The 17,514-nt window shown below is 34.9% G+C and overlaps 1 protein-coding gene across 4 annotated transcripts in view; it reads left to right on the forward strand.

Moving 5' to 3' along the window:
• LOC150102608 (signal-induced proliferation-associated 1-like protein 2) overlaps positions 1–17,514 on the forward strand; it is a 485,410-nt gene that overhangs the window by 354,155 nt on the left and 113,741 nt on the right. For all 4 annotated transcript variants that reach the window (XM_090398858.1, XM_090398862.1, XM_090398859.1 and 1 more), the window contains one exon: positions 13,354–13,990. In XM_090398858.1, the coding sequence (XP_090254984.1) occupies positions 13,354–13,990 (637 nt within the window). The remainder of the gene's footprint in view (positions 1–13,353; positions 13,991–17,514) is intronic.

Consider the following 17,514-nt stretch of genomic DNA (forward strand, 5'->3'; position numbering starts at 1 on the left):
TGTGTCACTTATAATAAAATGCCTGAATTTGTTCTTCACAGATTGATAACTACACTAATATGTTGTTGTTATTATTGCATGTGCATCTCCATGGAGTCCTAAGAGTCATTGTAGATGACCCAAGATATACACACACATCTATCGTACCTCTCCTTGAAACCATTAATAGACAAAGCACAAGCACTCACAATTGACTCATGCAACCCATTCCATTCATTCACCACTCTCCAAGCACAAAATCTGGTCCTTGCACCCTTAATCTTTCTTACCACATATCAAAGATACATTATCACTTTTATCTTTTCTTGGTGTTTATCAAATATCCTGTTCTTGCAATCTTTGCTACTCTGGATGGACTGACCATTCTACTACTATTAGAATCTAAGAACATCAAGATTATGTAAGATTTTTGGATTCTGAAAATTCATATTTTGCTTTTCATGCCATCGACGCTTGAGAGAGTTCACTGGGAACCACACTATGATGTTACACTACAGTAGGTTCAAATTTTATCATCTATTTTTTGAATTGTGTGAAACCCTATGCCACTGTCCTAATCTTAATCAGACTGATGGTATGCCTATTTCTAAGTTTTAAAAAGTGATTGCAGTTAATTGTTCATATTTTTTATATTTTTTATTTATTTATTTTTAAAATAATTAATTATGCATCTATTTGCACCTCTCTGAACTCGAATACAGCTAATTCTCTTTTTAAATGGCTTTTTTTTACATGATTTCAAAATAACAATTTAGAAAACAGAAGGAATTCTATTTTTACATGGTATATTTTGATTTTATATGGTTCAAATGACTCTTGTTTTTAAAATTTTTGTTTGAATTCATTTCCATTGTAATTATCATTTCCTAGAACAGTACATATGAAGCTGGTTGGAAGGAGTTAAGCTGTTTGCTAAACAATCATTTCTTTACAATTTGAAACATTTACACGTCTTGTGTTTCGTTCATGAAAGTTTTGTTCGTGTAATAGAGTTATACAGGTATATATTAAATTTTGAAGTTTTGTACGCTTAATATCAAATTAGTAAAATTAATCATTGATTATTTTCAGATATTTTCATAACATTACCCCATTAATCACAATGTCAAATAATTCATTTCAACAGAAGAAGAGAAAAGCTATTTCTTTAGAAATTAAGATCCAAATTTTAGATCGTTTAGTAACTGGAGAAGGTTCAACATGCTTAAGGAAATATTTTGGACTGAACGAAGCTACCATGAGAACAATTAAGAAAAATAAAGAGGCCATTAGAAAATCTGTTCTTTATGGGAACAAAATTAGGCGCCAAGTCGTCATCGTGTACAAGAGACATTATAAAAGCCAAGAAGGAAAAGGCCCTAGTGATGTGGACAGAAGATTGCTCACAAAAAGGAATATCTTTAAATGGATATGTCATCAAAGAGAAAGTATTATGGTTGTACGAACAGATTCAGGAAAAGGAGCCAACAACATCAAACAACAATTGTGATTTTTCTCCAAGCACAGGTTGGCTTACAAAATTTCTCAAAAGATACATGCTTCATAATGTAAAAATAAAAGGAGAATCCACATCTGCAGATGAGCCGGCAGCTAGGTGATTTCTTTCAAAACTGTCTAAAATTATTGATAATGGTGGCTACATTCCTGATCAAGTTTGGAATGCAGATGAGACCGGCCTTTTTTTGGAAACCAATGCCAAGTAGAACTTATATAGCGAAATCCCCAAAACATATTGATGGCTTTAAAGCAGCTAAGGATTGTGTGACTTATTATTTTGCAGCAATGCTTCAGGAGATCGTATATTAAACCATTACCCATTAATCGATCCCTAAGACCACGGACAATGAAAGGTGTGGATTTTAACATGTTATTGGTGCACTGGAAGGCAAACAAAAAAATGTTGGGTTACAAAAGAAATTTTTAATGAATGGTTCCATCACTGTGTCATTTCAGAAGTTAAACTCTATTTGACGGAAAAAGAAATCTGGACTTTAAAGTTTTATTGATTATAGACAATGCTCCTGGTCATCCTGTTTTAGAACACCTGAATGTGGAATTTTGTTTTCTTCCACCTAATACAACATCCTTAATACAACCACTAGACTAGGGTGTGATCGCTACCTTCAAAACTTACAAGAGAAGAACATTCCAATACATTTTGGATAAATTAGATAAGAATAATTTACTGACAGTTATTGATGTGTGGAAGAAATTTTCTATTTTGAATTGCACCAAACTTGCTAATTTGGTGTTATCAGAAGTGAAACCATCAACTTTAAATGCATGCTGGAAAGCTCCTTGGCCAGAATGTGTGAAAAAGAAAAATCCCGTACCCTTTCTCATACAACTGAATATCCCAATATCATCAGATTAGTACATGCAGTTGGCGTAGAAGGATTTGATGATTTTTCGTCTGCAGATATTGAACAATTGATGGTTGACAAGACTATTAGTGATGATGAAGTGATAGAAGCTGTCCTTGAGAATCTTGATGAAAAAGAAAAAAAGTGATGATGATGAAGAGATTCCACTCACTGCAGGATTAAAGAAGGGCTTCAAATGGCAAATTGCAAAATCATTTTCTTAGACATGATCCGAATACTGAACAAGCTGAACAGTTTAAACGTGAACCAAAGTCATGTATAGTGCATAAGAAGAATTATACAAAGAACTAGTCAAAACAGGATCTCAACGATTAATTACAGAGTTCGTGATAAAAAAAAAAAAATCAACCTTCAGAATTATTGGAAATTAATGCTAATTTAGTTCCTTTTACCGAAGAAAACATTTTGCCATTGCAATATGAACAGGAAGGCCAAAGCGTTTCAAGTGATGGAAGTGATTTTATTCCAGTCTCACACAAAAGAATGCGGGTACTGTCAGAAAGTAGAAGCAAATAAAATTTGACTAATAACCATATGCGTGGTGTATTTGAGCCTTTTCAATTTCTGTTTTATTAGTAACACACTATTTTCTTTAAGAAAGATACATATGCATATACTTTAAATAAGCATTTAAAATAAAAATAAAATATTCCATTAAAATTAGTTTCATTCAATGATTTTCATATATTTTATTTGAAAATAGCTTATTGTTCATATCAGGTTTTCACATCTGAACCATGGAGAATTGGGTGTCGTTTTTCCTTCTACTGGACAGCTTCGACTGAGATATGCGATATATTCATGCTGTATGACTCATTCTTTATTCAGAATTTAAATGTTGCTACCAGTTTCTGTCTTCTCCCTGAAAGAAGCTTATGATATAGAATGAAAGCCAAAAGGCTATTTTTCTAGCAACCTTAATAATAATGAAGGGGATACAAATCCTTTGATGTTTATCTGCCAGTAAGCGAAACTCTAAGAACTAGGACTAAGATCTACGAGTTTCATGCCAAAAAACTATTGGCAAATCCAAGTGTAAGTAACCACTTGTAGTACAATACGTTTTGATACGAGTTGCCTTGGTGTTGTACTACCAAGTGGTTACTTACACTTGGATTTGCCGATAGTTTTTTGGCATGAAACTCATAGATCTTAGTCCTAATTCTTAGAGTTTCGCTTACTGGCAGATAAACATCAAAGGATTTGTATCCCCTTCATTAAGCTTATGATATATTGAGCGAGATGTTGTTATGTTCCATCAAGCCATTTTTGACTCCTGGTGATTCTATGCACATACATTCTCTATTTAGATCTGTCCCTGACCATATCTTTCAGAATTTCCAAGCGCATTCCAGTTGCTTCTTTAACTTCATCCACCCATCTAATTCTTGGTCTTCCTCTTCTCCTGCTTCCATCAACTTTAGCAAGCATCATCATCTTCTCCAGATTGTCATTTGCTCGCATAATATGTCTGAAGTATGACAATTTTTGTTTGATGATCATAGCTTCGAGGGAGCAATCTGGCTTTATTCTGTCTATCACTGATTTATTGGTTTGCTTTACAGTCCATGGTATTCTTAGTAAGCATCTCCAAACCCATAATTCAAATGCATCTATCTTCCTTCTTTCACTCTTTCACATCCATACAATACCACAGGGAATACCATTGCTTTCACAATTCTGATTTTTGTTGCAAGGCTGATATCTTTAAAGCTCTTGCTTAAATTTGTCATTCCTTTCTTTCCGAGTAATAATCTTCTTCTAACTTCTTCAGTACTATAATCATCTTGATCAATTTGGGATCCTAGGAGCACAAAATTGTTAACTACTTCCATTTTCTCCCCATCTACTTCAGAATCATTAAGTTCACGTGTTGCCATAACTTTTGTCTTTTTAGCACTTTCTTCTTTAACTTTCATAATAAGTTCCTCCAAATCTTCTTTGCATTCTGCTAGCAAGATGGTATCATCTGCATACCTCAAATTATTAATATTTCTTCCACCAATTTTAATTTCAACTGAAGACTCCTCCAGCTCTGCCATTCTTAAAATGTATTTGCTGTACAAGTTAAACAGTTACTGAGATAAAATACATCCTTGTCGCACCCCTTTACCTATTGTGAAATACTCAGTTTCTCCAAGATCTGTTCGGACAGTTGCTTCTTGTTCATAATAAAGATTCCTCAGAAGGCTAATGAAATGCTCTGGTACTTCCATTGTTCTTAACACATTCCACAGTTTCACATGATCTACAGAGTCAAAAGCCTTGCTATGGTCAAGGAAACAAAGGTAGACATTCTTTTGATATTCCTGTGCTCTTTCTATTGTTTCCTTGACTATAGCAAGGCTTTTGACTCTGTAGATCATGTGGAATGTGCAGAGGAACAAGAGATTTGATCTCTTGTTCCTCTGCCTTTTTGAAATCCTGCCTGTTCATGTGGCATTTCTCTTTTCATGAATGGTTCCAGTCTTTTCTGAATGATCTTAAATAAGACTTTACTTGCATGAGAAATCAGTGCTACAGTTCTGTAATTTTTGCACGCTCTTGCATCGTCCATCTTCAATAACTGATTTTTTCCATTTCCTAGGCCATTTAGTTGTGATCCAAATTCGCTGACATAGAGCTGTTAAAATTTTAACTGCCACTTCTCCCAGAACTTTGAGCAGCTCAATAGGTATTCCATCTCCTCCTGGTGTGCCTTCTTACTGAATAGCTGTTGCAGTGCCCACCTCACTTCACTCTTCAGTGGTACTGGAGAGTGAAGTGAGGTGGGTACTGTATGTGTATAATCCTGCTCTTCAAATTTTTCAGTAATTTTGTGTACTTTCTGTACTGTCCTTTCTGTCAAAAAAAGATGTTTTTCCATCTTTCTTTGAGTCTGCAGCTTCTGTAAGATATCCTTTATGTTTACTTTTCAATATTGTCAGCTTGGCACTAAACTTCCCTGTTAGTTCTCTGATCTTTTTGAAAAGATCTCTTCTTTTTCCTTTCTTGTTTTGGTCTTGTATTTGTTAGCATTCCTGGTTAAAGTATTTTTCCTTGTCTCTTCTGGCTTGTCAAGCGAGATGTATAGGAGAAATAAATTATATTTGGTTTTCTTTTACACGTATGAAGGTGTTATTCAAAAAAATATGACATGCCTAATGCACATCTCTCTATTAAACAAGTAGTAACTTAATATGGTGTTTAGTTTGTAGCTTCACATATTTTTGATTCATGAACATGAAAAGGCTTTACGAATGGAAAAGGGTATTTTCTGCAAAGGAGGCTTCGCAGATCATGGTCAAATCTGCCTATATCTTTCCTGCCATAACAGGTTCGTGTAAGTGTTCATCTGATTTAGAATCTTTTTTTCTTCTTTTTTTTTTTATATGTGTTTCTCACCCAAGAAAGGTTTTCTTTTATCAACATATAGTACATTCATACCATGATTGGGCTAAGGATTATTTTCTATTTTTTTTATTAATTAATTATATATATATAATATGATCAACTATCTAATTTATTGATAGTTGAGGAACCCTGCTTTAGGGATCAAACATGGAACTTTTTCAAGACACTTCCGTCCACCAATAATCAGGTAGTGGTCTCACATCAGACAGTGAAGTTCATTTTCCACCTAAAAACAATCACAAACATCCATTGTGATTGTTTTTAGACAATCACAAACATCAAAATTGGGATTCAAACCTATTCAACAGTACGCGATGTACTGTTGGTTGGAGCACGGATTTGCTAATCACTCAGCCAACCAGGCTGGCAGTGTAAAATCGTGTTCACAAGGAAATTTATGCAAAATGCCTTATATACCGATTTTACTAGTAAACAAGATTCCAATAAAAATACTTGTGATTTAATAGTGAAAATTTTTATGTTTAATGAATTGGAATTAATAAATTGTGAATAACTGAATATTGTAGCCTACAATTGTTTTGTATTTGAACAAAGGAAAATAAGTGTAAAATAATTTGTGTCTAAAAGAATCCTCTAGTTAGCGATAATTCCAAACGGATTATCGTATTAAGTTATGACCTGGGAGCAACTACCACCATGAAGGTCAACATTGCATGGGGGTTTCCCGCCTTATTGCAACGACCGAAAAAGATGGCGGGTGCAGAACATCGAAATACCCAGGGGACGACAATGTAAGCGAACCCAAGGTCATCATAGTCATATAAATAGAGGGTTGCTTGGCGAATAAAGGGCTTTTCTTTACAGATTATTCATCTCGCTAGTCAGGTGTGTGGTTCGTGGAGTTAGAGTTCCTTCTGGAGTGCTAGTCTCGTTCTTGGGTCAGCGAGGTTATGAAGTCAAGTGGAGTTCCAACTGGAGGTTATGATGTACGCGACGGCAACGGAGCTTTGCTTACATTGTGGGAGATGATTTGTGATCACCATTGGAGTCCTGAATTCCAGACAGAAAATGCCAAGAGAGCGACATGACTAAGATTACCGGTTTTAAAAGAAAGTAGATGCTGTGTTTCCATGCTGCCAAGTTCCTGATTCTCGCTGATAATAAAGAGGGATCTTATAAGCCCCAGAAAAGGTACCCGAGATCAGTGCTAAAGACGAACGGTAACTGAAAGAGATGATAAAAAAGATGATTTACCCTGAAAATGCCAACAGCCTTAGTTGGTGAAACTAGTTGGTATAACATAATTGTTTATTATATGTACTTGATCAATATTGTCCCATTAGAAGTCATTCCTGAAAGAGATGATTTCAAGGATCATTCAGAGAAGTCCAGATTTATGTTCGAGTAAGATCTTTCCATTGTTTAACTTGAGAAAAGAATTTGACGGTATTTAATTAAGGTTTTTGTTTAGATAGGATACTTTAGGACTTTAGGCCTAATGCTGATATTTGAATTGTTTTGTCTTATGTGAGAGAAAGATAAATAGGTTGGCTCCAGCCTGAGGCGATTTCTTTGTTCTGTGAGCTTTGCACACGTGAGCTTCAATGTTTGCGGCCAAACAGATAAGAGAGTAATCAAAGTTAAGAAGATAAGTTTAAGTGAGATAATGTAGATTTACAGAGGCACAGCAAGCGATGAGATTTAATAAGATTTTAATGGAATAACATAGAATTTAATGATGGCGTAGTCAACAGGATTTAATTTGCAATTAATCGGTCAAAATTTTGAATGAAAGTGAGTGAGTTTTGTACTAGAATCAGGCAGTTATCAAGTTTGAAAAATTTTTTTTTTTGTAAATTTAAAAATTAATTCACAAGTATGAATCAACCTACTAGTACAGGAATGGATGACGTTGAGTTTTTCATAACTATTAATCCTCAACAAGTTATTCCACAATTTTCCAGAGAGGAAACTGATGACGTCTTAGCTTTTTTTTAGCTTAGTCGAAGAACTGAGAAAAGTGGGTAGATGGACAGACTTCCAGCTTTTTATCTTGTTAAGGAGCAAACTAGGTGGGGAAGGCCAAAAGCTTCCTATATTCATCCCCAATTTTGAAGGATACCTTGGAATATTCAAAATTTAAGGAGATCTTAATTTTCCAGTTCTCCAAGTTAAGAAGTTTAGGCCCTAATATATGGAAATTGCAGAGATGTGCTTAAAAAGAAAAGGAGAATGTGACTGAGTTCTATAATAGGTTGCTGACAATTGCCAACCGTCTGAGCGTCTCTAATGAGAATAAACCTCACCTCGACTGGGCAGTGTTTCATCAGTTTAGGCTGGGGGGGGGGGGGTGAAACAAGATTTGAAGGAAACCACCTATAAGAAAAAAAATCACGAATCTTGAGGAATGTTTCCTTGCCGTGAAAGAAAAGGAACAGATGCTCGGAGACATTCGTCCCGCATCTACTACCAGCTATCTTAACGTGATTAAAGAGGCGAGTAATTCAGCTTGCGAGAATAAGAATGAAAGGAAATCAAGCACATGTAAGGGCAAGACTACTAAAGATCGAAAGGATATTGAGGGAGAAGGATAAAGATCGGTCAACGTTAATCAAGTGACTGGCAATAAGACTACATCACAAAAGAAGTGGGGCTAATTAATATGGAAGAAGTATGTTCTATAGTTAAACGAGAAGTTGAACGGCTACAACAGCCCTTCATGGACCGTCTTGATGCTGTTCTGAATCAGCTGGCAGCAGTATCTGTACAGACCTCAGAATCAACTATACCTCAAGCAGAAAGAACTACTGAGATAATAAGACAAGAAGTCGAAAGGCTATGGCAGCCGATATGGACTGTCTTGATGCTGTTATGCAGAAGTTGGTGGCATTGACAGCGAGGACCTCTGAAGTATCTCTGCCTCAATCAGAGAGAAGTAATGAACAAGGAGATGGAAGGGAGCCTCCTAGATGTTTCAGTTGCAATGAGATTGGGCACATTGCTCACAACTGTTTTAGTAACAGGAGACCCTCCAAGAGAAATAATAGAAATGAGTCGAAGTTTAGGCAAACTCCTCATGATTATGAAGGTAAACCATGGAGGAGAAGACAATAGAATTATGAACAATATAGAAGGTCGAAAATGATAATTAAAGGGAAGATACAAGGATCATATTGCGACATGTTATTAGATACCAGTTGCAATGCCTCTATCATAAATGAAGATTATTTCCAAGGAATAAAATCAGACTATGGAAAGACGTCACCAAGCTGAAGAGACCGGTCAGATTATCAGGACTCAACTTCTTTGTTTTATGCAACCAAGAAAGTTAAGGTGAAAATATACTTACCAGAATTTAATTTGTGGGTTTGGCAAGAGTTATTGGTTCTTCCTGCGACACCTAGCTCGAGCACACAGATTATTTTAAACTAACTTTCTAGAGAGGCACAAGTTCTCTTGCGACTTCTCTAGAAATGAGATATTCCTAATGGGTAATAAACGGTCCAGAGGAGGGAACCATAATGTTAGAGATAGGGTTGAGAAGTCACGTGAAGGGAGAAGGCAAAATGAATATAATGTCGGTAATGAAGAATGTCAGACTAACCAGAGTGATGCTTCAAACTGTTCAACATCCGAAGGTAACAATCGATCTGAGACTTATCACATATCTAGCGTTAAGATAGTAGATCGCCAAGGGGAAACAGAACAAAAATTAGGGGAGGATGGTCCGAGAATAATCAGAGTAAACTTTGAGATAATTAATAAATAAATTATATTTTATATTTTTATTAATAATTAATAAATAAACAATTAATAGATAATTAAAAATAAATCTAGGAATTTTTATGACAAGCCAAGGTGGAACAGGCACAGAAAACATAAAGTTAATATACAACCTCAGCGGCAGTTTAGTTATGCAAACTTCCTCTGTTTTCTTTTCATGCTTAGAAAAGCTATAAGTGGTTTATTGTGTTGGAACTTGGAAATTGCTACAAAGGCTGCATACTTACTAACAGATTGTGCAAGCTTTATGAACAACTTTAATGGAGAATTCATTAGGTCCAAAACGCTAAAAGATAGCAGTGAAGTTAGGTGTAATCGTGATGATGAGGCACAAAGTAGATCCGAGAGAGATACCAAAGAAGGAAGTAAACAAGTTTGTGGTCAAATTCTCCAGAAAATTTGCAGGAAAGAAGTTGAAAAAAATTTTTCTTAAAAAAACTTTTTTTGGAGGGAGAAAACCTATGTAAAATTGTGTACACAAGGAAATTTATGCAAAACAACTTATATACCGATTTTACTGGTAAACAATATTCCAATAAAAATACTTGTGATTTAATAGTGAAAATTTTTATGTTTAATGAATCGGAATTAATAAATTGTGAATAACTGAATATTGTAGCCTACAAATGTTTTGTATTAGAACAAAGGAAAACAAGTGTAAAATAATTTGTCTGAAAGAATCCTCTAGTCAGCGATAATTCTAGGTGGATTATCATATTAAGTTATGACCTGGGGCAACTACTATCATGAAGGTCAACATTGCATGGGAGTTTCCCGCCTTATTGCAACGACCGAAAAAGGTGGCAGGTGCAGAACAACGAAATACTCGGGGACGATAACATAAGTGAACCCAAGGTCATCAGAACCAAATAAATAGAGGGTTGCTGTGGCGAGTCAAGGGCTTTTCTTTTTGGGTTATTCATCTCGCTAGTGAGGTGTGCGATTTGTGGAGTTAGAGTTCATTCCGGAGTGGTGGTCCCGTTCTTGGGTCGATGAGAAGTTATGAAGTCATGTGGAGTTCTGACCAGAGGTTATGATGTACGCGACGGCAGCGGAGCTTTGCTAACATTGTGGGAGATGATTTGTGATCGCCATCGGAGTCCTGAATTCCAGACAGAAAAAGCCAAGAGAGTGACGTGACTAAGATTAGTGGTTTTAAAAGAAAGTAGATACCGTGTTTCCATGCTGCCGAGTTCTTAATGCTCGCTGATAATAAAGAGGGATCTCGCAAACCCCAGAAAAGGTACCCGAGTTCAATGCTAAAGACGAAAGAGATGATTTCAAGGATCATTCAGAGAAGTCCAGATTTATGTTCAAGTAAGATCTTTCCATTGTTTAACTTGAGAAAAGAATTTGATGGTATTTAATTAAGGTTTTTGTTTAGATAGGATACTTGAGGACTTTAGGCCTAATGCTGATATTTGAATTGTTTTGTCTTATGTGAGAGAAAGCATAGTTTAAAAATTAAGGTAATACATGTTGTGTTTAATGTTGTAGCTATTGCATAAGGTTACTGAGTTTATCAGAGGATGATTTGAGTACACATCTAGGTTAATGTTTTAGACTCGTAGTCCTACTAGAAGTAATTGTGTTGAGGGACTAAATGTAAACGCAACTTTGAAGCATAGAAGCAAAATCTACTTGGAAATTATAATTGACCTTTTGTATATTTCATTAGTGATGAATAAACTATTTTACTGTTTAAATAACTTGCCTGATTCCTATTTCCAATACACTACTCATTAAACTCAAATCTGTGAGCCTTAAGGTAGATATTGCTACAACTGTAGCTTAGAAGGGTTAAGCAGCTAGATTTGATTTTTATTAAGAGAGGAAGGTTGCGTGTGTTTTTCTTTGGAGGGAGATTCGCCTCCCATCTGCGTATTTTGGTGGCACAGCTACAAACAAACAAATTTTTCAAAATTCTGTTTAGAACAAACACCGGTAGATCAGATAAAGTGGTTGGCTCCAGCCTGAGGCAGTTTCTTTGTTCTGTGAGCTTCAATGTTTGCGGCCAAACAGATAAGAGAGTAATCAAAGTTAAGTAGATAAGTTTAAGTGAGATAACATAGATTTACAAAGGCACAACAAGCGACAAGATTTAATGAGAGACTTAACAAGAATTGAATATTATAGAGTTTGATAGGATAAGCAATTAGTAATAACAAACAAAATTAAGATAAACACATGTTGTTAATGAATAATAACATATTTTTACAATGGTGCAGCTGGTAGGATTTTAAAAGGAGATTTAATAAGAGGAAATAAGATATAATGAGAGATTTTAATAAGAAATTTAATTAATTAAACAACGATATATTGTTACAGCACTGATATAATAAGTGATATGATTTGGTATTAATATAATTAGTAATAGTGATCCTGGTTGTGTGTGTGAAGTTAACAGCAATTTACTGATGATGCTAATTGGAAAGAGCAATTTAGTGAAGTTCTGATGTATTATTATAAGTGGGTGAGTATTTATTTGAATAAATTTTGCATATTTATTAATAAGTTCTGATTAATATTTTGATGTTTTTTATGTAGCAGTAGTTAATGAATGTAGCAGTAGTTTTTAAGTTGTTAATGAATAATAACATATTTTTACAATGGTGCAGCTGGTAGGATTTTAAAAGGAGATTTAATAAGAGGAAATAAGATATAATGAGAGATTTTAATAAGAAATTTAATTAATTAAACAACGATATATTGTTACAGCACTGATATAATAAGTGATATGATTTGGTATTAATATAATTAGTAATAGTGATCCTGGTTGTGTGTGTGAAGTTAACAGCAATTTACTGATGATGCTAATTGGAAAGAGCAATTTAGTGAAGTTCTGATGTATTATTATAAGTGGGTGAGTATTTATTTGAATAAATTTTGCATATTTATTAATAAGTTCTGATTAATATTTTGATGTTTTTTATGTAGCAGTAGTTAATGGCAATGGTTAGATATCATTATCCTGGCTCTATATATTTATAGTTGTGTGTGTGTGCGGGGGGGGAGAGGTGAGGAATTAAAGTTTGTGGCTGTAAACTATGTTTACATCTTATCAAAACTTTGCATTGTTGATCTAAGTTATTTTCTTTGTTGGCATTATCCTTTCTTTTAGCATATTAATAGTTGGCCTTCTCTTCGTGTTGCTATGTTTGATGAATAACATGCAGGATCCTTTTGTTAGTATATGAATAGAAGCTTGTAGCTGTTTGTGATTTCTGAATGTTCAAGTACTTCTTGATATTGAGAGAATTATGAAATAATTAAGAAATAAGAAATTAAAAAATAATTAAGAAAATTCCAGAAATAGCAGAATGGGCAGTTCTTATGTTAACATATGTTATTTTAGCTTTATGTGAAATAGTCATATTCTGATCATCATGAGATGAAATTATTAATAATTTCATCCCATGACATTTTTCTGTCACTGTTCATGTTCTTCTGAGAATGCTTGTGATATTTCATTAGTAATTCATAATGCTCACTTTATATAAGTGTAACACAGAACTCAGCAAAACATCAACACATTTAATGAAATACCCCTTGCTTGAAAACCGCTTTAATATTAATTCCCCCCCCCCCCCACACACACACACTGTGTGAGGGAGAGATTTCAAAACATAGCAATATAATGTCAATAGGCATTAAATAACACACACACAAAAAAATGTAAAAGCAGCATTTCATCAGTAAATAGAATTAACAGATGAAATGCTATTAATACTGTATCCTTTTCACATATTACAGTATATAACATTTTAACACGCACAAAGTATCCTCATATCTTTAGACTATGTTTAATTTTGATTGTTCTTCCTTTTTTAAGGTATGTGGTGTTCAAGCTGAGAGAAGAAGAGAATCTCACCAGGTACATCATTCTGTGACAGTTAAAAGCTCATCCCAAGAAAAGCCACTAACAGTGGTACCAAACCGCCTAGGGCCCAGTGCCTATGCTCCTTTCACTGGTCTGTCATCCGCAAGTAAACATATCAGTCCTCCTGGTGCTTTACACTCAACAGTTGCTACTACTCGTTCATCTCCAGGACGTTCAGGAATTAGCTCTCATGAACACAATGGCTCTAGTCATAACAGTATTCAGAATCATCTTCATCGTAGCTTTCATGATCATAGCCGCAACACCAGTAATCAGAGATTGGCTCATGTGGGAGGAATGGTAACCGCCCGTAGTGAACTCTCACTAACGGAAATAGCTCCCTTCCATATACGTTCTCATTCACATCATCTCGCATTATCAGCATCATCTCGCTCTACCAAAACTTCAACAGATAATTTTGTATCTCAGGTGAGAGTATCACAAAATAGAGGTGAGGCTTGGTCTCCTTCATCTGCATCCAAGCATGGAGAATGGAACAAAGCTTCAAAATGTTCCTCCTCTTCAGCACAAAATTCTGACTGCCATTCTGATAGTTCTAGTGATTGGCATCAAGGTGCTAGTAGTGCAGGTATGTATGTAAATATATGTGGAAGGCATTCAAGTTTTTCCATACATATAATAGTATCAGGGGCATGCCAGTAGTGTCCAGCGCCTGTATCCAAAACTTTAGGTGGTGCCCCTATCACCCCCCCCTCCCCCCTCCAATAAAAAAATCACTTTAAAAAAATGTTTTTTAAAAGTATTTCCTCCTCTTTGGCGCCTGTGTGTGTCGCACACATTGCACATACGGCCGGCACGCCCCTGAATAGTATGCAAGTTTAGCAATTCCCAGTTTAATCAATTGAAATTTTTTTCTCTGAGGACTGATAACTTACATGATTGTTATTAAATAGAAATAATTTTAGTTGTAAGCTGAAATAGGTATGATTAACAATGACATTGCATTATTGAAACATTTGTAAAGAACTCATATTTACAAATTTAGGGACACAAAACACACATGTTATTTTAGCTTTATGTGAAATAGTCATATTATGATCATCATGGGATGAAATTATTAATAATTCCATCCTATAAAATTTTTCTGTCACTGTTCATGTTCAAATGATTATTTTACTTATTATTAATAAAATAACAATTGACGAGTCGGCTCCTGTGTTGAGGTCATCATCAGAAAAATACATGTGCATATGAAAACAAGCTACAAGCTCTTGCACTCTACAAAGGTAAATTGAATCTATGCTGTTAATTGATCTTTTACTTAGCCTGACCTCTAGTGGTAAAAAAAAAAATCACCACAATAAACCCTGCTAAAGTCCTCCCGTACTAAGCTTCTCTTCAGAACGTGTACAGTTCAGGTTGCTATTGAATGTTTGAAAAAAAAAAAACTTCAAGTCTTCTTGTATTGAGATTTTTCTTTGCCTTGTGCTAGTTGCTGTAATGGTTGCAAATGGGTCCTCCACATTCTTGGAATGGTTAGACTGTCATTTTTGTTCAGGTTAGGATTGTGTTTGAGCATTTCACATGCTTGTTTAAATTTCCTCTCGAACCATGTTTTGGTGCGGTGTAGGGACTTGGTACCTTTCCAATTAATTCTGTGGTATATCTGGAGTAGTACCACAGAATTGATTTGAAAGGTACCAAGTTCCTACACCACACCAAAACCTGGTTCGAGAGGAAATTTAAACAAGCATGTGAAATGCTCAAACACAATCCTAACCTGAACAAAAATGACAGTCTAACCATTCCAAGAATGTGGAGGACAAATTTGCAATCTTTATAGCAACTAGAACAAGGCAAAGAAAAATCTCAATACAAGAAGACTCGGTGAAGTTTTTTTTTTTAAACATTCAATAGCAACCTGAACTGTACAAGTTCTGAAGAGAAGCTTAGTACGGGAGGACTTTAGCAGGGTTTATTGTGGTGTTTTTTTTTACCACTAGAGGTCAGGCTAAGTAAAAGATCAATTAACAGTGTAGATTCAATTTACCTTTGTAGAGTGCAAGAGCTTGTAGCTTGTTTTCATATACATATGTATTTTTCTGATGATGACCACAACACAGGGGTCGACACGTCAATTGTTATTTTATTAATAATAAGTAAAATAATAATTTCAACATGTGTGTTTTGTGTCCCTAAATTCATAAATATGAATGCTGATCACTGTGTAACCTTAAAAGGAAGAGTTTGTACAGAACAAGTAGTCTGTTACATTCTTGGTTACAGATTTTTTAGTTATTGAGCTATAGAGATATAAGATTTTCATATACTTGCTTATTGGTATACTTGTCCATAGTTGATTTCTAGCTACTGATTCCTCGTAAGAGAGAAAGTTCCAATTTCAAACTGAATAAATATGTCAGTTCTAATAAAATTGTTCATTAGAACTGACAAATAGATATGTTTTCTATTAAATACAATATTCTGCTGGGGGAGGAAAGATTGGTTTGCAACAAAAAAGGTTTTGAACTTTAAAGTAGTACCTTAGGTATGCTTAGACTTCGATATTTTAGTTTCCTGTGTTTGTGCTGTAGAGATCAGATTTTTTATTTTTTTTATTTTATTTTTTTTTCTTCTCAAGACCACCTTTTGCTTCCAATAAAGTAAGGTAATCAATCTCATGTTAGTTGGAGTGGGAAACGGGACTCATCTGCTACCTAAGGACCGTCAAAAACATTCACGTGTGCAGTGGCATTTGAATCCACGGTCTTTTGAATCTGTTGTTTAGAGAGCAGAGAATACTATCCACTCAGCGACCAAGGTTCAATTATGGATCAGAGATAGCTAACAAAGGAGCCCTTTACATATCCTTTAAGGAATGGACTCAACTCAGAAGCCTGAGTTGGTACTCAGTCTTCTGAGTTGTGTCCTGTCTATTCATTTTCACATGGTGCACATCAGTAGTTAGGTATCCACTGGATTTTGATTGAATGAATGAACAGCGATGAGCTATCGGTTTGAGACAGCAAACCAAAATGTATTCTATGTTGACTTAAACCAGTAATGAATATGATGGTATGTCATGATGAAATTTCTTCATGACATACCATCGTCGTTCGTTCAGTATCTGGGTAGATACCTAACAGGGTGCACCATGAGAAGGTGAGGATTGGATATTAGGTCAGAAGCCCTGGTCAGTTCTCCGCATCCTTTTAAAGTTTACGTGGAGGTCTCCTCTCAGTTATACAGCTTTGACCTTTAAGCACCCCCCCCCCCTCTTTTATTTCATATAAATTTATTCATTTCTTACTATACCAGCCTAGCTAATTCTGCTGTTTATTTCTATATTTAATTTGTCATCTTCACTAAAGATTGTACCTAAACAGCAGAAATGTTTTACTTGTTCTATAGGTTCTCCATTCACGATGCAGTTGATGTTTTTAGCTACCACCTATTTCATTGTGCTTTTATTGCTGATTTTCATACATAATTTGTTACAGCATTTATTCAGTTTAGTTTGAGAATCCTACAGATGTGTGTTGGATTTATTTAGGAGTATAACATCTGCATAAAGCAAAGATTAACATCTCCAATATTGCTATTAGGTTTAATGCCACATTTCTTCATAATGTTGATACATATTGGAATATCAGTAAAGATAATGTGCACCCTTGTTTCATGCTTGAAATAACATCAAACCATATTTTTGTATCTCCTTCATTTCTAACTCTTGACTTACAATTTAAATATATGTATTCCTCAATATAATCTCATTTATATCATATAACTGTAGTGTATTTGAACAGCTTTTCTCTTGGCAAAACTTAAATACAGATCTACAAAACTTAAATACGGATCTTTGTTGTATTCCCATGATTTCTGAACAATTTGCCTTCTCATCCTGACTCCCTATTTGGCCTGGATCTAGCTTTCCTTCTACAAGCTTCCCTTGCAATATTTCTTAACTTTTTTTCTAGTATACTTGCATAAATCTTACCAGGAATACTCAGAAAGAATGAGTCTTGCATTCCTTCTGTAATTCTCACATTTAGTTTTTAATAAATTTAGTTTAATCCTTTATCCAAGTGTGAGTAAACGAAGTTTGTGCCTGAAAGTATCTTAAGGACTGGAGTAAGGTGGTACAACACCGGG

The sequence above is a fragment of the Typopeltis vanoorti genome, chromosome 10 (assembly GCF_054136105.1).
Source record: "Typopeltis vanoorti isolate ZY-2024b chromosome 10, IOZ_Tvanoo_1.0, whole genome shotgun sequence".
In the NCBI taxonomy this organism is placed as follows: Eukaryota; Metazoa; Arthropoda; class Arachnida; order Uropygi; family Thelyphonidae; genus Typopeltis; species Typopeltis vanoorti.